Raw genomic sequence first — 23547 nt, 5'->3', positions numbered from 1 at the left:
GGGCGAAAGAGCAAGACTATCTAAAAAATAAAATAAAATAAAAATAAATGGGAGTTAGCAGCTGCAACAATTTTCAAAAGCATCAACTGTGATGTTTTCACAGCTGGCTATTCATTTGTGCTTGTCCATGGACATTTCACAAACCTCTATGGCAGACCTTGGCCATTCCATGAGAAAACTGAGCTCCAACTGACTGGGCACTCCTGGTATACAATGACTTAACTATCTAAGGCATCCAGATGGCTCAGTGATGAAGGACCTGAGTGGGTTGCTGAAGGAACCCCACTTGGGAAACACTGCAGGCCATTCAAAAAATTAGATCCCATCAAGTCTAAAGATTCCATGAAAAATAATTTCACAGGTTTTGAAACCACTTGGTATATTTTTATTGTAAATTTACATTTTAAAAGTCAGGGCAGGTACAATGGCTCACGCCTGTAATATCAGAACTTTGGGAGACGGAGGCGGGTGGATCACATGAGGTCAGGAGTTCGAGACCAGACTGGCTGCATGGCAAAACCTCGTCTCTACTAAAAATACAAAAATTAGCCGGTGTGATGACCCACACCTGTAGTTCCAGCTACTCTGGGGGCTGAAGCACGAGAATCACTTGAACTCGGGAGGAAGAGGTTACAGTGAGCCGAGACTGCGCCACTGTACCCCATCCTGGGTGACAGAGCTAGACTGTCTCAAAAAAAAAAAAAAATCAAAAGATTACAATTTCCCTTCCACACAGTACTTTTTTTTCCCCCAAAATAAAATGCTTAAGTGGGGTAAGATAATTTACAAATCTTTGTTCCCGTAAATAAATATTAAATAATAATTTCAGTGTGTCATAGATCAGTGACTTAAGGAGAAGATACCACTTAGGTCAGAAAGACACATTTTTTTTTTTCTTTTTATTTGTACAAATTTTTGGAGTACATGTGCAGTTTCGTTACATGCATAGATTTCGTAGTGATCAAATCAGGGCTTCTAGGGTATGCACTAACCAGGAAGGTGCCTTGCACCCATTAACCAATTTCTCATCATCCTCCCTGCTCCCACCCCCTCACCCTTCAGAGTCTCCCTCGTCTGACGTTCCGCTCTCTCCATCCATGTGAACACATTTTTTAGCAAGCACTTAGGAGTCAGAACATGCGATACTTGTCTTTCTGGGCCTGGCTTCACTTAGGATAATGACCTCTACTTCCATCCGTGTACCTGGGGGACATTTTTTAACAGTTCCGTGGTTTCCCACGCTGGCTTGGAGGCCTTCCGTGCCTGTAAGTGAGTTCAGGACCAGGACTCCCCAGATGCCTTCTTCCCCTTAGCTTCCTCCGAAGCTCACAGCCCGCCCTGGGCCCTCCGTGAAACGCGCGGAACGTTTATGACAACCTCAGCAAAGGCGCTAGCTTGCAGGCCTCTGCCCTCCCGGCCCCCAAGAGAGCATCTAGCGACAGGCCCCCGCTCCCGGCTCCAGCCACCCCCGTTCCCCGCTCCGGCCGCCCCCACCCCCGCCGCCGACCACCAGCAGGGCCTCAGTGCCGGCTGCCAGGCCCCTGCGCCCACCGGGGAAGAGGCCGGACCGAGCGCAGCGCCTCGCCCCAACCGCGGTCCCTGGGGGGAGGGGAGGGTTGGGGTTGGGGGCGCGCGAGCCTCTCTCCGGGACGCCGAGGCCGCCTTCGGGGAACTGCCGGCGCGGGGTTGGGGGCTCCGCGAGGCCCGCTCTGAGGTCCAGCCTTTCCCTGGCCGCCCCAGCGGGCTCCGGAGCAGGAGCCGGCATCCGGGCGGCCCCACCGGGGCCGGCAGCCCGCAGCCCGGCCTCACCCGAACACGTGCTCTGAGCTCCAGATCTTCATAGCCGCCGGCGCGGGGCCCGGACTCTGGGACCAGTGGCGGGTGCTCCAGGCCTGGCGGCTCCTGGCGCCGCGTGGGTGGGGCCTCCGTGGGCGGAGCGCTCTTGGGTGCCGCCCACTTTGTCACGTGGCCGGGCTGGCTGCGGCGGCTAAAAATAGCTGTGCCCGCCCCGCTGCAGCACAGCCTGGACCTGCGCTGTTACCCGGGGTGCGCCGTGCCGCAGGCGCTGGGGGTTGGCCTCGTCCTTACTCCCGCTGTCCAAATTCTCCCAAGGCCCTGTCCTGCCACTCTGGTTTCTACCCTCGGGGACCTGTGATGAAAAACAAACCTGCCAACCCTCAAAACCCCACTGCAATTTGGGTTTTGAACAAGCATTAAACCAGCATGTGATGCGCATCGCAACCAGTCAGCCAAATAGGCTGCAAAGACAGAAATCTCAGCCTATATCTAACAGTCGGGAGGACGCAACCTGCCCCATGCATGCTCCCAGGTAAACAAGACAGGCCTCTGGGGAGGGGACTCCTGTAGGGCTGAGGGCCCCACAGGGTCGTGGGGTGAGCCTTATGCTGTAATGAGGCGCAGGATCCGAGAAATAAACAGACAGGACACAGAAGTAGAAAGAAAATGCAGCTGGGCTCAGGGGGCAATGCCACCTATGAGTGGTGTCAGGCGAGGCCCCGAATGTCCAGAAGCATGAGTATTTATTGTGTATAGGTTAGGGGGCAGGGCAGTGAGTGAAATCATCTTTAAGGATAGTGATAGGGTCGTGAGCAATAAAACATGGGGTACACCCCCATTAGGTCACCTAGGCCAGGAGGTGGACAGTGCACAGCAAGGGACCTGTTCCCATGAAGGCAAGGGCCGTGTGCAGTAAGGGGTCCACCCCCATTAGGTCACCGAGGCTTGAAGGTGGGCCGTGCGCAGTGAAGAGGGTGCAGTGTGCAATGCTTCTATCTATGGCAAACTACTTCTAAGATTTATAGGATTCTTTAAGTCACATAGCAGTGACAAAGCTGTCAAGATTACCGCCACCTTCTGGCAGCTTCCAATGGGTTCTATGGGAAGGTGCTTTTCAAGCAGCACAGTAGCAAGAGCTGATAAAGTTCACAGTCACCAAGGTGGATTGCCGTTCTGAGGGTGGCCTTCCACAAGAACTGGAGCAAGTTCAACGCCTGCAGCACCGCGCACTACAACTCCTTTATCAGGAGGAGTGCCTCTTGCCCCAAGCCTGCCATACAGCGTGTTATCTTTACAGTACTGAATGCTGCCTCCTGGGCCATGGATTCTTGTCCTGGTATAACTGTTTTTCCCTTAATTCATGCTCTGCAGTGTGTCTGCTCTAGGCATTCCTCCGATTATAAGCTGCTTATTCCTTAATTCATGCTCTGTACTGTGTCCACTCTAGGCATTCCTCCGATTATGAACTAAGATATAATTATAGGTATATATGTAGGGAAATTTTCTTTAGGCACTGATACTATCAACTATTATATGATTATATATAGAGAATTAGATAAAGGGATTCTTCAAGCCCTAATTCTGTAAACTAATATATGATTATAAAAGGAAATAGCTGAGCAGTAACGCTATAAAGTGAGATATTCCTCAAGCCCTAACTGTGCCAGGGTTCTGCTTAGCTCTCATTCCTCGGTGCCTATATGGGGGGTTACCCACAGACTCCACTACACCATTTGTCGCAGAGTTCGTCCCAATTCTCCTGATGATGGACTGGTCCCTGGTAAATGCGGTGGCCATTTGCGTTTGTTAATTGCCTTTATCCAAAGGAAAAATCAATTTTTTGTATCTTTATAACAGGAAGTAGGTTTACAGTTTGAAGCCAGGTGCTCTCTGGAAGCTGGGCTCCTACCGTCCCTTGAAAATGGGAGACAGGGATACCATTTCAAAGAGATGACTCCCGAGTCATCCTTTGGGAAAATACATTCCTGAGTTGTAAAACTGGGGGGAAATCTTACTTAGCTTTAAAACACATTTACACGTATCTCAAAAAGACAGAACAAGAATTTGTTATTACAAGTTTTCTACAGCAAATCTGCTAAGGAAAAAGAGTCTCCCTTTTGCACTAGGATAAACTTTTTTTTTTTTTTTTGAGATGGAGTCTTGGTCTGTTGCCTAGGCTGGAGTACAATGGCGCGATCTTGGCTAACTGCAACCTCCGCTTCCCGGGTTCAAGAGATTCCCCTGCCTCAACCTCTCAAATAGCTGGGACTACAGGCGCATGCCACCATGCCCAGCTAATTTTTTGTATTTTTAGCAGAGATGGGGCTTCACCGTATTAGTCAGGATGGTCTTGATCCTGACGTCGTGATTCTCTCACCTCCTCCCCAGAGTGCTGGGATTACAGGCAGGAGCCACTGTACCCGCCCGCTAGATCAACTACTTTTTAGCTTTGTAAATTACCCTGCGCTGCCATAAACAAAGTCAAGTGCAAAGTAAGATGCTTGTTCTGAGAAGAGGGTGCTCCTCTCCAGGATGAGATGGGGCAAGAGGGCAGGGCCCTTGTCTGAGTCCTGCGGGCATGGGGAGCTGATTTGTGCAGTGAGGCAGGAAAGTGGAAGAGCACACGGCATGACCAAAAGACCTGGGCCCATTCACATTGACCTCTACCTCCTAAGGCATTCAGCTCAGAAAACTTCCAAAGTTGGTGCTATTCTCCCTGTTTTACAAATGGGTAAACTGAAGTTCAAGCAGGTTTTAAAGCTCATGATCACACGCTGAGGTGAGAACCCAGGTTACAAGATTCCCCCTCCCCACTGTGCTGCAGTGAGTCAAGATTATCACTGGGCCAGCGGTTGAACACTTCTTGTATGACAAGCACTGGGCTAAGGACTGTATTTATTGAAAAGACATGAGCCAACGTGCTTGTTCCAGGTCACACATCTAGGAGTTAGCCCACCCAGAATTCAAAGCCACATCTGTCTGATTCCAAAGCTCAGTCTTGCCATTTATTATCCCCTAGGAGTAGGAACAGATCTAGCTGTGGAACAGTCATTCATCCAATCAGTTTCCTTACTTGTCAAATGAGGATCATACTGCCTACCCCACTGCTGTGTGGTAATAATTGGATGCATCCACGTGTGGACATCACGGTTTACTCGTATTTCTCCTATCAGTAGCTAAAACTAGCCAGAGAACTATCCCTTAGCCTTTTCTTTTTTTCATTTCCTTTCTTCCCCCTTCTTTCCTTCCTTCCTTCCTTCTTTCCTTCCTCTGTTCCTTCCTCTTTTTTCTTCTTTCTTCTTTTTCTTTCCTTTCTTTCTTTCTTTTCTTTCTTTCTCTTTCTTTCCTTTCTTTCTTTCGCTTTCTTTCCTTTCATTTCCTTTCAACTTTCTTTCCTTTCTTTTTCTTGGTCTTACTCTGTTGCCCAGGCTGGAATGCTCACTACAACCTCTGCCTTCCATGTTCAAGCAGTCCTCCCACATCAGCCTCCTGAGTAGCTGAAACTACAGTCATGCATCACCATCCGGGGCTAATTTTTGTACTTTATTAGTAGAGACAGGGTTTCACCATGTTGGCCAGGCTGGTCTCAAACTCCTGGGCTAGTGATCCACACACCTCGGCCTCACAAAGTGCTGGGATTGCAGGCATGAGCCACCACATCCGGCCTCTTAGCCTTTTCTTTTCTAAAATATTCGGACATGAGACACTGCAACCACCCTCACCAATGGATTCCCGGATCTCTGAAAACTTTGTCGGGAGTTATCTCCTAGATACATCCTGACCCTAAACCTGGATGCTTAACACCAGCATGATCATAATTATAATACCCAGTGCTGATGAAGAATTTGCCTTGGGTCAGGCACTGTTCTGCTGTGGAGTGAGTCATTTAGTAGTCATACAATCCCATGGACAGATACTACTATGATCATCTTCATTGTACTGTCCAGGGGACTGAGGCACAAGAAGGTCAAGTAACTTGTCCAAGAACACACAGCTGGGAAGTAACAGCTGCAGTTAGAAACAAGGCAATCTGACTGGAAGACCAGAGCTCTTAAAATATGCCAAATTTGATTCTGGCCACTTGATTGCTTAAATTTGAGGAGCTTTTTAATAGACCGTGATTAATATTCATCACTTTGCCTAAGGCAGAGGCTATCCATTGACTTGCTACAATGTATCACAGAGCCACTGTTTTAGCAGATCCCAAATTTAAGCCAGATCTGATTTCTTTTTACCAGTTCTGTCTTTCACTTTTTTTTTTTTTTTTTTGAGACAGAGTCCTGCGCTGTCACCCAGGCTGGAGTGCAGTGGCATGAACCTCCCAGGTTTAAGCAATTCTTGTGCCTCAGCCTCCCTTGTAGCTAGGACTATAGGCACCTGCCACCATGCCTGGCTAATTTTTTGTATCCTTAGTAGAGATGGGGTTTCACCAGTGTTGGCTAGGCTGATCTCAAACTCCTGATCTCAAACTCCTGATCTCAAGTGACCTGCCCACCTCGGCCTCTCAAAGTGCTGGGATTACAGGTGTGAGCCACTGCGCCCAGCCTTTCATTGGTTTTAAATTACATTATTCATACGATTGTATATTGCATCATAGATTTTAAATGCAATGACAAAGTAAATGGAGTACATAAGTGATTCCCATTATTTTACTGTGAATCTTACTACCACCTTTTCTACTTCAACCTGTAACTTTTGTGGGTTTTTATCTTGTTTTGTTGTGTTTTGTTTCAGACAAGATCTTTCTCTGTTGCCCAGGCTGGAGTGCAGTGGCGTGATCATGGCTCACTGCAGCCTTGACCTCCTCAGCTCAAAAGATCCTCCTGCCCCAGTCTCCCAAGTAGCTGGAACCACAGGTACTTGCCACCATTCCAGCTAATTTAAAAAAAATTGTTTTTAGAGATGGGGTCTTGCTATGTTGTTCAGGCTGGTCTTGAAGCCCTGGGCTCAAGCATCCCTCCCACTGAAGCCTTCTGAGTCACTGTGATTACAGGCATGAGCCATCACACCCAGCCAACCCTGGGACACTTAAATTGCATTTTTTCCTAAATAACAAACTCCAAATAAACTGGAGACATTTTTTCAACCTATCTTTTCATATCTCTGTAGAAGATTGCTTGAGCTCCCTAACTCTCAATAACAGAATGTACTGCATTTGATACTCTCCAAATCCTCAACATTTCCCAAGCCAAAGGCATGAATGTGTTCAAAGCTTTGTCCTTTCCTTTCTGGGATATGTGTGCAAGAGGCTGTGTGTGGATTTTACATGATCATTCTCAGCTGTTTCTATTTACCTCTCCTCCTACAGATTATGAGGTTCTCAGGGGTGGGAATGGATTTGTCTAAATCAGGAACTTAAACGAAGTGTGTGCCCAATAAATATGTATTGAATTTAATTGAATTTTGTTTTTTAAAAGGTGTCATCATTTACAATCAGCATTTCTAAAGAAAGCACTTTGAACATGAGGCTGAGGAGATTGTGCGGCATGGCGAGAGCTCGGTTCACTGGCTCCAGGTCTGGACCACGTGGAGCAGCCACGTCTTCTCTTTTTGTCTTGTAGGAAGACTGAGTCCCAAATCAGGTAGCTCCTCGGTATAGAGACACACTGTGTAGTGGTGGAGCTGGGCAGGTGGAAAGCTGGAATGAAATGAGAACAGCCTTCAATCCCTGGACTATTACAACAGCCTCAATGTTCTCTGCCTTTCCCCACCACCCTCATCTTCAAATCTTTTTTTTTTTTTTTTTTGAGATAGGGTCTCGCTCTGGTAGCCTAGGTTGGAGTGCAGTGATGCGACCGCGACTCACTGCAACCTCCGCCTCCGAAGTTCCAGCGATTCTCCTGCCTCAGCCTCCCAAGTAGCTGGTGTTACCGGCACCTGCCACCAGCCACCATGCCCGCTTAGTTTTTGTATCTTTAGTAGAGATGATATTTCATCACTATTTTGCTAGGCGGGTCTTGAACTCCTGACCTCAGGTGATCCACCAGCCTCGGTCTCCAGAAGTGCTGGGTTTAACAGGTGTGAGCCACCACATCTGGCCTCACCCTCAAATCTGTTTCACACCTGCTGTTGGAATTCCATTGGTCGTCTAAGCCCTGGGGCAGTTGTGGTCACTCCTCTGCAGTTACACATCCACCCAGATGCACCTCCGTGAGACCCACCACTGTGTGTTAAAATTATTTGCATATTTTTCTGCTTCTCCCACTGGGCTAAAAAACTTAACTTTTTTTTAAAAAATGATGTCTCTCTCTGTGGCCCAGGCTCGAAGTGAAGTGGTATGATTATAGCTCACCACGGCCTTAAACTCTTGGGCTCAAGGAATCCTCCCCGCTTCAGCCTCCTCTCCTGAGTAGCTGGAACTACAGGGGCGTGACACCATGCCTGAATCCTTTTTCTTTCTTTTCTTCTTTCTTATTTCCTCCTCTTTCTCTCCCTCCTCCTCCTACTCCTTCTTCCTCTTTTTTGTAGAGACAGGGTCTTGCTTAGTTGCTCAGGCTGGTCTCAAATTCCTGCCTTCAAACAGTCCTCCTACCTCAGCCTCCCAAAGCACTGGAATTATATGGAATTATAGTTAATGAGCCACTGCACCAGGCCTAAAAATATTCTGAGGTCAAGAACTATGTTATTTTTCTTCTTGCTGTTTCCAGAGTGAGAAGCATAGGAGATACACGGTAAGTAAATAAAGTTTATCCTAAAGTCCTATGCTGACAGCTGCAGCTTCTTGCAGTCCGCCTTCTAGCCCCATCTCTCCCTGCTCATCTCTCTAGCCTGGTCTCTCCCTGCTCCTCACTCTGTGTCACCTCCCATGGTCCACAGCCGGTTGCATTGCCCTGGAGTGTGTTGGCAAGGTAGACTCTCAGGCCCCGCCTCACACCCAGGATGCAGCATCTCTGCGGAGGGGCCCAGGAACTGGTTTGACCAGCTCTCTGGGAGATGAGGACACTAAAGGAGATCCCTCCCTGACCTAGGTGCACTGGCGTCAGCTTACCTGGGCTATGGTGCTTCCTGCACATGCCTTCACCTTCTTCATCCCAGGCGCTGGCTCGGTTTCCTCCACTCACAGAGCCCTCCTCTGTGCTGGTCCCTGGAGGAGAGCAGAATACACAAGACCCAGAAGCTGGAGGCTGGACTGTAGGGTCCTGTAGCAAGTGGTAAGAGTTGAGGCCACAAAGGGAGACAGGAGCCACAGCTTATGGCTTAAGTTGTCACATGAATTATAAAAGGGTTTATAATTCATGGCGATCTTAGACATATTTTAGAATTTGAGATTTGTGAGGGAAAACCAATTAACACCAGTGAGATCCGGGAAGCAGGCTTGGCCATCTGTGGGAAGCCAAAGTCAAGTGGAGATGAGGATGGTTGAGGCGAAAGGGCTCCTCTCTGGGAGTGCGTCTGGCCTCCTCCCCGCCTCGGGTTTAGAGGTGACTCCCGGGATGCCATGGCGCTGTCCTCTGCCATAGCGCCTACCACAATGCTATGTATACTTCTGTCCCCTGGGGAAGTGTCTTTGTTTGTCTTTGTTGGGAGGGACACTCATGTATTTTTCATTTTTATACACCCAGTGCCTGGAAAGTATTAGCGACTGAACAACTTTTTTTTTTTTCTTTTTTAAAGAGGCAGGGTCAGCTGGATGCGGTGGCTCATGCCTATAATCCTAGCACTTTGGGAGGCTGAGGAGGGAGGATCATGGGGTCAGGAGTTCGAGACCAGCCTGGCCAACATGGTGAAACCCCATCTCTACTAAAAATACAAAAATTAGCCAGCTGTGGTGGCACATGCCTGTAATCCCAGCTTCTCAGGAGGATGAGGCCAGAGAATGGCTTCAACTCGGGAGGCAGAGGTTGCAGTGAGCCGAGATCATGCCACTGCACTGTAGCCTGGGCGACAGAGCGAGACTGTCTCAAAAAAAAAAAAAAAAAAAAAAAAGACAGGGTCTCACTCTGTCGCCCAGGCTGGAGGGCAGTAGTGTAATCATAGCTCACTGCAGCCTCAACTTCTCCTGGCCTCAAGTGATCCTCCCTCCCCAGCCTCCCAAGTTGCTGGGACCACAGGCAGTATGCCCAGCTAATTAAAAAGAAAAAATTGTTGTAGAGACAGGGTCTCGCTATGTTGCCCAAGCTGATCTCGAACTCCTGGGCTCAAGCAAACCTCCTGCCTTGGCCTCCCAAAGTGCTGGGACTACAGGTGAGAAGTCCCTGTGCTAGCCAGACAACTGTTTTTTGAATGAATGGGAATGACCTACTCCTACTGCCTTTTTATTTTGATTTTTTTCCTTTGGAGGATTTTCCAGTAAAAACAAAAAAACCTGCTAGACAAATTCTAAAAGAGCTGTACCACTTCCACCTGGCTTTTGAGATGAGAATGGGCAGTGTGAGGACAGGCAGAGGTGTCGTTCCAACCTGGGCTGCATGATAATGGATAACCCTAGAAGCTCTGGCAAGCACTGATGCCTGGAAGCAGCTGTAGGGACTTTCCTTCAACTGGACCACAGTGTGGCCTGGGCATTAGGCTTTAAGAGGCTCCCCCGGGGATTCTGGCATGCAGCAAAGGTTGGAAACCAGGCAGTAGAGGGAGGACAGGCAGGCAGGGAGGCCAGGCAGGAAGCCCTTGCCCTAGACAGGAGTGACATGGGCGCCTATGCAGAGAGCAGGATGAAACCTGCTCAGAATTAAGGTGCTTAGAGTCAATGCGGTTCATGGAGAAGGAAAAGAAGCACAACCCACCCACTTTCCTCTTGTCTGTCACCTGCTCCTCTCTGGCATCCCTCCACTTCTGGGTTCTGGCAGGTTGGCTTGCTGTGTCCCTCTCCACGCCCCTGCCACCTTTTGCTGTAATTCTGGGCAATGTCAATATCGCCATGGACAACCCACCTAGAGGCCTGTGGTCCCTGGGCCTTCCTGTCTTTTTTTTTTTTGAGATGGAGCCTCACTCTCAGGCTGGAACGCAGTGGCACAATCTCGTCTCACTACAATCTCCACTTCCACGTTCAAGTTATTCTCTGCCTCAGCCTCCCAAGTAGCTGGGTTACAGGTGCCCACCACCATGCACAACTAATTTCTGTATGTTTAGTAGAGATGGAGTTTCACTGTGTTGACCAGGGTGGTCTCAAACTCCTGATCTCAGATGATCTGCTCACCTCGGCCTCCCAAAGTGCTGGGATTATAGGAGTGAGCCACCGTGCCTGGCCCTGACTTTAGTTCTTCCTCTCCTTATCACAATTTTTGTTTTGTTTTTGAGCTGGAGTCTTGCCCTGTCACCCAGCTGGGAGTGCAATGGCGCGACCTCGGCTCACTGCAACCTCTACCTCCGGGGTTCAAGCGATTCTTCTGCCTCAGCCTCCTGAGGAGCTGGGATTACAGGCATGAGACGCCACGCCTGGCTAATTTTTTGCATTATCAGTAGAGATGGGATTCACCATGTTGGTCACACTGGTCCTGACCTCAGGTTGATCTGCCTGCCTCAGCCTCCCAAAGTACTAGGATTTCAGATGTGAGCCACTGCGCCCAGCCTCTTGCTTACATTTTAAACTCATTCACCTCAAAAATCTGAAACTCCAGTATCCCGTCCTGAGGACCTTCTTTCTCCCCAACAGAACCTTGACTTTGTGGTAGTAGCCACGTCATACTCAGTGGCTCAGGGCAGCCGCCCACCCTTGCTGCAGGGCTGCCTTTTGGTCTGGGGGTCTGAGGCTCACTTAGGAGCCTGGTTCAGTTAGCACCCAGTGCAGGCCCAGGAGACACGAGTGTCTGCCGAGAGGCTGGCGGGACAAAGGCCCTTGGTCCGAACAGCAGGCCTTCTCCGTTGTTTAGCTTCTGGAACTGGTGTGGCCATCTCAATGCCAGCAGGAGGGCAAAAATCAACAGCAAGAAAGAAAATTTAAAGCCAGGCAAGGTGGCTCATGCCTGTAAGCCCAGCACTTTGGGAGGCTGAGATGGGTGTATTACCTGGGGCCAGGAGTTCGAGACCATCCTGGGCAACATGGTGAAACCCCATCTCTACTTTGCTCCTTTTCATGGAGAGAAAATTAAGCCAAAAAGTGTGATTACTACAGCCTTTGGGCCCTTGGTTAGATACTGTGAAGCTGTTGGTTTGTGCTGGTTAATGGCACATGCTCTGGAGTGGGGCTGCCCGGGGCCCACACTGGGTCACCACTCATTCATGGTATGGGACGGCCCACGAGTGGTGCTGAGTACTGGTGCAGTGTCAGACACAGGGCAGATGTCCCCTCTGCAGGAGATGCTGTCACGATCTGGACCCACGCCAAGCTCCTCACTGCCATCTGTTCTCAGATAACGTCCCCCTCCCCAGCTGTCCCTGGGGGACCCTCCCTGCTAGTCTTCTCTTCTCAAATTTTGGCTTCTTCCACCCTGCATCCCACCTTTGATTATAAATATGGCTAAGTTTTTTGACTTAAAAAAAAGAGACAACAACAACTCTCCCTCTCAGCCCTGCACCTGTCTGTGGCTCCCCACAGGAGTCTCAGCATTTCTGTTGTTTCACCCACCTGGACCCTGCCCACCCCAAACAAACCCTGATGGGATTGCCTGGGTTTTGTGGGAAACAAAGGAGCAATCCTCAATCGCCCACCACTCCAGCTGAATAAGATGTATTGTTTTAAAGTAAATAGTAAGTGGAGCCATGCCCTTTTTTAGAGAAGCGTTCCAGCAGAGATGGACATGGCCCACCCCATGGCCCTTACGGAGAGTTAGCCGTAGCACAGCACATGCGCTCTGGACAGCAGCCCAGAAAGGCCCTTGCAGGCTGGCGCAGGGTGTGCAGGCGCCCAGGTGACACACAGGTCTGACTCAGCGATGCCCAGCAGTCCCTTGGTTGTTGTTTCAGTTTTATAGTTTCTGTAGAACTGGAAAGATGCCACCCAGAAGGGCAGATGGCCACCTGTTGGCTGGTGGAATCACACCAGGATGCAGCTGTTCCTCTGGCCCCTGGCTGAGCCTCTTGGGCACGGAAATCAGGACTGGGTCTTGTCACCAGCAGGTGTGGGAACTAGGAGTGAAACTTCCAGGAAATGGAGAATTTTGGAGAAAGATTCATCCTTAACCTTTATCTCTTGCTGCGATGCCTCTTCTCCATTTCTTTGGCTTGAGAACCACAGTCATCTGCCTGGTTGCAAAAGCCCATTTTCACAAGGCAAAGGATGGATTACACTTGCCATCCTAGAAGTTTATGGCAGTAAATGCCAACCTGTGCAGAGGAGCACTGGAAGTCGGCCTTCCAGGCTGCTCCACCCCGTCATGCCCTGCAATTGTTCCCCTCACGTCTCGTTCAACCCCTTCAAAAGAATGGTCCACGCTTGCTCTCTCCAGCTTGCTGTTGTTCCTACTTAGCTCTGTGACGTGCTGTAAGGGGCTCCTGCCACTTGTCTCCTTAAGGTCGTCAATAACCATCAAACTTGCCAATCCAGTGGGTATTGTTGAGTCCTCGTCTTTCTGGACCCCCGATGGCACTTGAACTCAGGTGGCTCTTCCCGAAACTCCGCTCCCTTGGCTTCCAAGACACTCCCTTTCACTCCCTCCTTTGCACACTCCACTTCTCCTCCGTTCTTCGGTTCTTCTCACTCACACCTCTCTCTCTGAGTGAACTCATTGAGTTTCACAGTTTCCACTGATTCCTAAACCAACATCTCTATCTCAGATTTCTACTCAAGCTTCAGACCCACACATCCAGCTACCTGCAGGCCGTTCCCTAGGCAGCTACCCAGCCTACCTTCCTCAGCACACTCCTCTTCCAGGAGGCACTGTTCACTCAGTGGCATCACTCAGGCACCCAGGCTGGAGAATAGGGAGTGACTGCTCACTCCTTACAGCCAACCAATCATCAAGCCCTCTGGAATTAACCTCTTACAGATTGTTTTGGTCCATTCCCTTGACTACATCCTTTAAGACGCAATAGGGGCCGGGAGTGGTGGCTCATGGCTGTAATCCCAGCACTTTGGGAGGTCAAGGAGGGTGGATTGCCTGAGGTTAAAAGTTCGAGACTAGCCTGGCCAACATGGCAAAACCCTGTCTCTACTAAAAATACAAAAATTAGCTGGGCATGGTGGTGCATGCCTGTAGTCCCAGCTAGTAGGGAGGCAGAGGCAAGAGAATCGCTTGAACTTGGGAGGCTGAGATTGCAGTGATCTAAGATCGTGCCATTGCACTCCAGCATAGGTGACAAAGTAAGACTCTGTCTCAAAAAAAAAAAAGAAAAAGAAAAAAAAAAGGTAATAGGGTTTAATAGTTGAAGACATGGGTTTGGAAAGGAACAAACCTGGGTTCTAGTCCTACTTCCCCTTCTGCAGGTCACTTAATCTTACTAAACATCAACATCATTCGTGAAGTGGGAATACTAGTAGTACTACCTGGTGGGACTTGTGAGAATGAAATGAGAGCATGTGTGAGGTTCTCAGCACAGCGTGCGAGGCAGCACACGTTATGTGCGAGCTCCTCTTGGGTCGCTGTTGTATGACCGGCCCTCCTGTGCAGCCCCCTTCAGCCCTGGCTCTGGGTCACTCCTCTGGAAGACTCAAACAGCCAGGCAGTTGTGACTTGCCCCTTGGGGCTCCCGCTGCCGGCACGTCCTCCAGGTGTCATCATGCCCGCCTGGGTGCTCCTCACGCCCTCCCTCATCCTGCAGTCCTCCCGCTGCCTCCCCACGCCCAGCACATTGTGTCCTCATTACTGCATGTGTTTGTTTGTTTCTCCCACTAGATGAGTGCTTATTAAAGATGAAGCTTTCTAGGCTCCACCCCTTACCTTTTGAGTGGGCATTTCTGGGTGAAACCCAGAAATAATACATAGTAATGAGCAGCCCAGGCAATTACGATGCTCCCTAAAGTTTAGAAGTAGTTCTGCATGGACTCTGAGCTCCTCAAGGAAGAGACCTGAGCCTCCTTCATCTTTGCATACCCAAGGTCTAACCCAGGCTGCGGCAAACAGTAGTCACCTGAACACTGCTTGTTCAGTGAGTCAAGGGTGACTCCTAAGGAAGTTATGAACTGGGAGTGGCTTGGCCCTGGGCGGCGGGGGCTCTGGCTAGTGTAATTACTGACAGATCATCTAGTCTAGTGTGATTCATGCCATGTCCGGGAAGCACTATGACCTTATTGACCAGGTCGGGGGTAAACTGAGGGGTTTTTCAAGCAGTGTTTATATATTTTCAGATTCTGTACATTGAAATTCCATGTCAAATTTTCATTTTTACAAAAGACTGTTGCCCAAGATAAGTTTGAAAACTGCTGTTTCAGAAAGTTTGCTTTAACGTAGAGAGAAAACCCATCTCCCAGTAGGTAAGGAGATTCTGAGGGATGTTTCTTTCCTGTTTGTCATGAATATTTGCTTCATCCATCACCCCAGGACTATAACAAAACTCAGGCTCCAATGTTTCTCTGATCCTCAAATACAGTGATAGTAAAGACCTTATTTACAGCGACTTCAACCTGCCACGTTGTCAGAGCAAGGTGCAGAGATAGCTAGCTACTAGTACCTAGCTACTTGCCAGCACCTAGCTATTCTAAGAACTTATAGAATATTACCCAAATCCAAGGACATGTTCTCTTACTGACTTCACAACCACCTGGAGATGCAAATGGGCGAGATGCACAGGCATATTATTAAAACAGAGCAGGCCAGGCACGGTGGCTCATGCCTGTAATCCCAGTGATTTGGGAGGCTGAGGAAGGAGAATTGCTTGAGGCCAGGTGTTTGAGACCAGCTTGGGAACATAGCCAACCTCATCTCTACTAAGAAAAAAAATATATTTAATAGAACAATTAGCTGGGCATGGTGGCGTGAGCATGGTGTCCCAGATGCTCAGGAGGCTGAGGTGGGAGGATCGCTTGAACTCAGAAGTTCAAGGTCATGGTGAGCTATGATCACATCACTGCACTGCAGCCTGGGCAACAAGTGAGACCCTGTCTCAGAGCACATCCCTTTTACTTTCTGTAATGTGTTTCCTCTTTTCAACACCTACAGGAGTGAAACTGTCTCAAAAAAAAAAAAAGAAGAATGAGTAAAGTAAGTCTTTTCAATACACATCTTACATTCTGCTCCTTACTTCTATTCCTGGGCACTTTAGTTCTATCTATCCAATCTAGCTTATAGAGCTTCTTGCTAGGTTCCTAACAAACCATTTCCTTCTCAGCTTTCAAATGCCCTCTCCCATAATGCCTTTAGGGATTTTGGCACTGTACGCAAAAGATGGCTGATGACTAAGGAGTCTGGCGTACCAAAGCAATCATCACTTTTTTTTTTTTTGCAAGAAGATACAATTGGGGAAATTCTAGAAACTTTATGATTTAAGTATACTATTGTGGCCAAAACTTTTAGAAAAATATTTGATCACTACCAAGTAAAAGGGTGATAAAGAATCTTCCAAACGCTCTGCAGTTGTTATTCATGCAACGTGACATTCATGCACTAGCACCCTGGTGTCAGTGACACCATTCCTAGATATATTCATGATCATCTGGAAGATATCAAGTGGACAATGTGTCTTTCCTATTCATTTACCTGAGGCCATTGTCAGGAACAGTAGCACAAACCAAGACCACCACTGGAAAAGATGATGTCAGCTTTACTTTATAGAAAACACATCATTAAGTTGTTCGCGGAGATGAACAATGAACGACAGAAAAATCATTTTTATAAAGTCGAGACCAGCCTTGTGAACACATTGGAAGATTTTCTTGGACATGCATGGTGCTGTCTAGAGATTTATGGGCCTCTCCTGCCACCTAGTGGGCAACCATATTACTCACAGCGCTGCCTGAGTGATCTCAAGCCCCAGCCTCAAAACACAAGTAAATGATTTTATAAAAAATAATGTTTACTGGCTGGGTGCAGTGGCTTACGCCTGTAACCCCAGCACTTTGGGAGGCCTAGGCGGGTGGATCACGAGGTCCTATAGTCCCAGCTATGCAAGAGGCTGAGGTGGGAGGATTGCTTGTGAACAGGACATTGAGGCTGCAGCAAGTGGTGACCACGTCATTGCATGCCAGCCTGGGTAACAGAGCGAGAGCTAATCTCAAAAACAGACAAACAACAAACAGAACAATAAAAATAAAAAAGAAGAAAAAAGGGCTGGGCACAGTGGCTCACTACTGAAGCCCAGCATGTTGGGAGGCTGAGGTAAGCAGATCACTTTAATTCAGGAGTTTGAGAAGATGGCTGAATAGGAACGGCTCTGGAGTGCAGTTCCCAGTTAAAACGCAGAGGGTGAGTGATCACCGCATTTCCAAATGAATTTTCACTGCCCACAGACCAGGAGATTCCCAGGAGAAAAAGCCCCAGGAGTCTCCAGCTCAGCTGTTTCAGCCGGCGCAGCGGGTCTCCGCACAAAAACTCACACAAATCCGGGTGCCATTTCAACTGGTGACCAGAATCCCTGGGAGACAGAGTCACCCATTCAACTGAAAAAAAGGAGACTGAAATAGGGAGCCAGGTGATCTGGCTTGGCTGGTCCCACCTCTACTAGCCTAGCAATCTGAAATGCTCTGGATTGAGAGTTTCACAGCAAGCACAGCTGGGTCTGGGACAGTCCAGCTCTGTGGGTGAGGAAGGGTGTCCACCATTACCGAGGCAGTCCTCCACTACCGAGGCAGTCCGCCATTACCGAGGCAGTCCGCCATTACCGAGGCAGTCCACCAATACCAAGGCAGTCCACCATTACAGAGACAGTCTGCCATTACTGAGGCAGTTCTAACTATAACTCTATAAATAAAACTGCAAGGAAGTTCACACAGCAGCTTGGCAGAGCCCACAGCAGCTCAGCAATGCCTCTGCTGTCAGACTGTGACTAGTCTACCTCCTTGCTGGGCAGGGCATCTCTGAAAAAAGGCAACAGCATGTCAGGAACTTATAAATAAAGCCCCACCTCCCTGGGACAGAGCACCTTGGAAAAAAAGGTGATTGTGAGTTCCTCTGCAGCAGACTTAAATGTACCTGCCCAGCAGCTCTGAACAGAACAATGGAGCTCACAGCTCAGCACTTCAGCTCCTATAAGGGACAGACTGTCTCCTCAAGCAGCTCCCCCACCCTGTTATAACCAAAGATACACCTCATAAAGGAGAGCTCAGGCTGACATCTGGCAGGTATCCTTCTGGGACAATGATAACAGCCATTTTACTGTTCTGCCCCAGGCAAGCAGGGTCTGGAGTGGACCTCCAGCAGTCCTACAGCAGAGGGTCCTGACTGTTAGAAGGAAAACTAAGAAACAGAAAGAGATAATTTCATCAGAAACAAAAAGGACGCCAACTCAGAGACTCCATCTGAAAGTCACCAACCACAAAGACCACAAGTAGATAAATCCACAAAGATGGGAAGAAACCAGCACAAAAGGGATGAAAACACCAAAAACCAGAACGCCTCTTCTCCTCCAAGGCATCACAACTCCTCACCAGCAAGGGAACAAGGCTGGATGGAGAATGAGTCTGATGAATTGACAGAAACAGTCTTCAGAAGGTGGGTAATAAGAAACTTCTCTGAACTGAAAGATCATGTTCTAACCTAATACAAAGAAACCAAGAACCTTGAAGAAAGGTTTGACGAAATGCTAATGAGAATAAACAGCTTAAAGAGGAATATAAATGATTTGATGGAGCTGAAAAACACAACACAAGGACTTCATGAAGCATACACAAGTTTCAATAGCCGAATCGACCAAGCAGAAGAATGGATATCAGAGATTGAAGATCAACTCAATAAACTAAAACAAGAAGGCAAGATTAGAGAAAAAAGAGTAAAAAGAAATGAACAAAGCCTCCAAGAAATATGGGATTATGTGAAATATGGGATTATGTACATTCAGGAACACCTATCAAATGTAATCTACGTTTGATAGGTGTTCCTGAATGTACATATCATATCCAGCCAAACTAAGCTTCATAAGTGAAGGAGAAATAAAATCCTTTATGAACAAGCAATTGCTCAGAGATTTCATCACCACCAGGCCTGATTTACAAAAGCTCCTGACAGAAGCATTAAACATAGAAAGGAACAACGAGTACCAGCCACTCCAAAAACGTACCAAATGGTAAAGAGCATCGACACAATGAAGACACTGCATCAACCAATGGCCAAAACAATGAGGCAGCATCAAAATGACAGGATCAAATTCGCACATAACAATATTAACCTTAGATGTAAAGGGGTTAAATGCCGCAATCAAAATACATAGACTGGCAAATAGGGTAAAAAGTCAAAACCCATTGGTGTGCTGTATTCATGAAACCCATCTCACATGCAAGGATACACATAGGCTCAAAATAAAGGGATTGAGGAAGAGCTACCAAGCAAATGGGGAGCAAAAAAACCCAGTAAGAGTTGCAATCCTAGTCTCTGATAAGACAGACTTTAAACCAACAAAGATCAAAAGAGACAAAGAAGGGCATTACATGATGAAAAAGGATCAATGCAACAAGAAGAGCTAATGATCCTAAATATATAAGTGCCCAATACAGGAGCACCCAGATACATAAAGCAAGGTCTCAGTGACCTACAAAGAGACTTAGACTCCCACACAATAATAGTGGGAGACTTTAACACTCCCCTGTCAATATTAGACAGATCAATGAGACAGAAAATTAACAAGAATATCCAGGACTTGAACTCAGAACTGGACCAAGCAAACCTAATAGACATTTACAGAACTCTCCACTCCAAATCCACAGAATATACATTCTTCTCAGTACCACATCACACCTACCCTAAAATTGACCACATAATTGGAAGTAAATCACTCCTCAGCAAATGCAAAAGAATGAAAATCATAACAAACAGTCTTTCAGACCACAGTGCAATCAAATCAGAACTCAGAATTTAGAAACTAACTCAGAACCACACAACTTCATGGAAATTGAACAACTGGCTCATGAATCTCGACTGGATAAACAATGAAATGAAGGCAGAAATAAAGATGTTCTTCGAAACCAACAGGAATGAAGACGCAACATACCAGAATTTCTGGAACACGTTCAAAGCAGTGTCTAGAGAAAAATTTATAGCAATAAATGCCCACATGAGAAGCAAGGAAAGATCTAAAATTGGCACCCTATCTTCAAAATTGAAAGAGCTAGAGCAGCAAGACCAAAAAAGCTCAAAAGCTAGCAGAAGACAAGAAATAACTAAGATCAGAGCAGAACTGAAGGAGGTAGAGACACAAAAAACCCTTCAAAAAATCAATAAATCCAGGAGCGGTTTTTTTTGAAAAGATCAATAAAGTAGACAGACCACTAGCCAGGTTAATAAAAAAGAAAAGAGAGGGGAATCAAATAGATGCAGTAAGAAACAATAAAGGGGATATCACCACAGATTCCATAGAAATACAAACCACCATCAGAGATTACTACAAACAACTCTATGCACACAAACCAGTAAACCTGGAAGAAATGGAAAAATTCCTGGACACTTACACCCTCCCAAACCTAAACCAGGAAGAAGCCAAAACCCTGAATAGACCACTAACAAGGGCTGAAGTTAAGGCAGCAATTAATAGCTTACCAACCAAAAAAAAAAAAGCCCAGGTCCAGAAGGGTTCACAGCCGAATTCTACCAACATCATCCTGATACCAAAACCCGACAGAGACTCAACAAGAAAAGAAAACTTCAGGCCAATATCCATGATGAACATAGATGCAAAAATCTTCAATAAAATACTGGCAAACCGATTACAACAGCACAAAGCTTATCCATCACGATCATAAAGCTTATCCGTCACGATCAACTAGGCTTCATCCTACTTAATATCACAAAGCTTATCCATCGCAATCAAGTAGGCTTCATCCTGGGGATGCAAGGCTGTTTCAACATACGCAAGTCTATAAATGTAATTCACCACATAACCAGAACCAAAGACAAAAGCTATGTGATTATCTCAATAGATGCAGAGAAGGCCTTTGACAAAATTCAACAGCACTTTATGCTAAAAACTCTCAATAAACTAGGTATCAACAGAATGTATCTCAAAATAATAAAAGCTATTTACAAAAAAACCCATGGGCAATATCATACTGAATGGGCAAAAACTGAAAACATTCCCTTTGAAATCTGGCAAAAGACAAGGATGCCCTCTCTCACCACTCCTATTCAATATAGTATTGGAAGTTCTAGCCAGAGCAACCAGGTAAGAAAAGAAATAAAGGGTATTCAGTTGGGAAAGGAGGAAGTCAAATTGTCTCTATTTGCAGACGACATGATTGTATATTTAGAAGCCCCTGTTGTTTTAGCCCAAGATCTCCTGAAACTGATAGGCAGATTCAGCACAGTCTCAGGATACAAAATCAATGTGCAAAAATCACAAGCATTCCTATACACCAATAACAGACTTAAAGAGAGCCAAATCAAGAATGAACTGCCATTCACAATTGCTACAAAGAGAATAAAATACCTAGGAATACAACTAACAAGGAACATAAAGGACCTCTTCAAGGAGAACTACAAACCACTGCTCAACGAAATAAGAGAGGACACAAACAGGTTGAGACACATTCCATGCTCATGGTTAGGAAGAATCAATATTGTGAAAATGGCCATATTGCCCAAAGTAATTTACAGATTCAATGCTATCCCCATCAAGCTACCAGTGACCTTTTTCAAAGAACTGGAAAAAAACACCTTAAACCTCATATGGAACCAAAAGAGAACCCACATAGCCAAGTCAATTTTAAGGAAAAAGAACAAATCTGGAGGCAGACATGTTCTGACTTCAAACTTATACTACTTATACTACAAGGCTGCAGTAATCAAAACAGCATGATACTGGTACCAAAATAGAGATATAGACCAATGGAACAGAACAGAGGCCTCGGAGGCAATGGTACACATCCACAACTATCTGATCTTTGACAAACCTGACGAAAACAAGCAATGGGGAAAGGATTCCCTGTTTAATAAATGGTGTTGGGAAAACTGGCTAGCCATGTGCAGAAAGCAGAAACTGGATCCCTTCCTGACACCTTACACTAAAATTAACTCCAGATGAATTAAATACTTAAACATGAGACACAAAACCATAAAAACTTTAGAAGAAAACCTAGGCAAAACCATTCAGGACATAGGCATAGGCAAGGATTTCATGACTAAAACACCAAAAGCAATGGCAACAAAAGCCAAAATAGACAAATGGGATCGAATTAAACCCCAGAGCTTCTTTCTGCACAGCAAAAGAAACAATCATTAGAGTGAACTGGCAACCAACAGAATGGGAAAAAATTTTTGCAATCTACCCATCTGACAAAGGACTTATATCCAAAATCTACAAAAAACTAAAACAGATTTACAAGAAAAAAACAAACAGGCCCATTCAAAAGTGGGCAAAGGATATGAACAGACACTTTTCAAAAGAAGACATATATGAGGCCAGCAAACGTATGAAAAAATGTTCATCATCACTGGTCATTAAAGAAATGCAAATCAAAACTACATTGAGATACCATCTCACGCCAGCTAGAATGACAATCATTAAAAAATCTGGAGACAACAGATGCTAGAGAGGATGTGGAGATATAGGAACACTTTTACCCTGTTGGTGGGAGTGTAAATTAGTTCAACCATTGTGGAAGACAGTGTGGCGATTCCTCAAGGACCTAGAAATTCCATTTGACCCAGCAACCCCATTACTGGTATATATCTAAAGGATTATAAATTGTTCTATTATAGGGACACATGCACACAAATGTTCATGTGGCACTGTTTACAATAGCAAAGACCTGGAACCAACCCAAATGCCCATTGATGATAGACTGGACAGGGAAAATGTGGCACATATACACCATGGAATACTATGCAGCCAGAAAAAACGAAGAGTTCGTGTCCTTTGTAGGGACATGGATGAACCTGGAAACCATCATTCTCAGCAAACTGACACAAGAACAGAAAACCAAACACTGCATGTTCTTACTCATAGGCGGGTGTTGAACAACGAGAACACATGGACACAGGGAGGGGAGCATCACACACTGAGGTCTGTGGAGGGGTCTAGGGGAGGGACAGTGTGGGGCAGGGAGTTGGGGAGGGATACCATGGGGAGAAATGCCAGATATAGGTGATGGTGGTGGAGGCAGCAAACCACATTGCCATGTATGTATCTATGCGAAAATCCTGCATGTTCTTTACACGTACCCCAGAACCTTAAATGCAACTATATATATATATATATATATATACACACACACACACACACACACATACATGTACATATATTGAAAATTTTTAAAAAGGAGTTTGAGACCAGAATAGGCAACGTAGCAAAACCCCATCACTACCAAAAATTAAAAAAAAAAAAAATTTGCCTGGCGTGGTGATGTGTATCTGTGATTTCAGTCATTCAAGAGGCTGAGGTGGGAGAATTGCTTGAGCCCAGGAGGTTGAGGCTACAGCAAGCTACAGCCAGAGAACTAATCTCAAAAAATAATAATAATAAATAAAAATAAAAAAGGAGAAAAAAGGCTGGGTACTGTGGCTCACAACTGTAACAGGGCACTTTTGAAGGCCAAGTTGGACTGATTGCTTCAAGAGTTTAGGACCAGTCTAGGCACCATGGCAAAACCCTATCTCTACCAAAAATACAAAATATTACCCAGGCATGTTATTGTACATCTGGGGTTCCAGGTATTCAAGAGGCTGATGTGGGAGGATCGCTTAGCCTAGATTTAGGTTGCAGCAAACCATGATCCCATCACTGCCTTCCCAGCCTGGGTAACAAAATGAGACCTAATCTCAAAAAAAAAAAAAAGAAAAGGAAAAAAAAAAAAGA

General features: G+C 46.4%; 1 protein-coding gene and 1 non-coding gene across 5 annotated transcripts in view; both read right to left on the bottom strand.

Annotated features, from left to right (window-relative positions):
• The window catches only part of PRELID3A (PRELI domain containing 3A), a 152034-nt gene that overhangs the window by 21872 nt on the left and 106615 nt on the right, over positions 1 to 23547 (bottom strand). The window contains exon 1 of one of the 4 annotated variants that reach the window (XM_032293425.1): positions 1810 to 1918. The exons of the other annotated variants lie outside the window; for them this stretch is intronic. Within the exon in view, the coding sequence (XP_032149316.1) occupies positions 1810 to 1841 (32 nt within the window). The 5' untranslated portion in view covers positions 1842 to 1918. Of the gene's footprint in view, positions 1 to 1809; positions 1919 to 23547 lie in introns of those variants that run through there. 4 annotated transcript variants of the gene reach the window in all.
• Positions 10075 to 10136, bottom strand: LOC116561649. Its single transcript, XR_004273539.1, has one exon. It is a non-coding gene; the product is annotated as a U7 small nuclear RNA (small nuclear RNA).

Source organism: Sapajus apella, unplaced genomic scaffold (assembly GCF_009761245.1).
Source record: "Sapajus apella isolate SASKATOON/1434 unplaced genomic scaffold, GSC_monkey_1.0 scaffold29, whole genome shotgun sequence".
Classification (NCBI taxonomy): Eukaryota; Metazoa; Chordata; class Mammalia; order Primates; family Cebidae; genus Sapajus; species Sapajus apella.
Note: the sequence above shows the minus strand (reverse complement) of the source record. Positions and strands in the feature narration are given on the sequence as shown.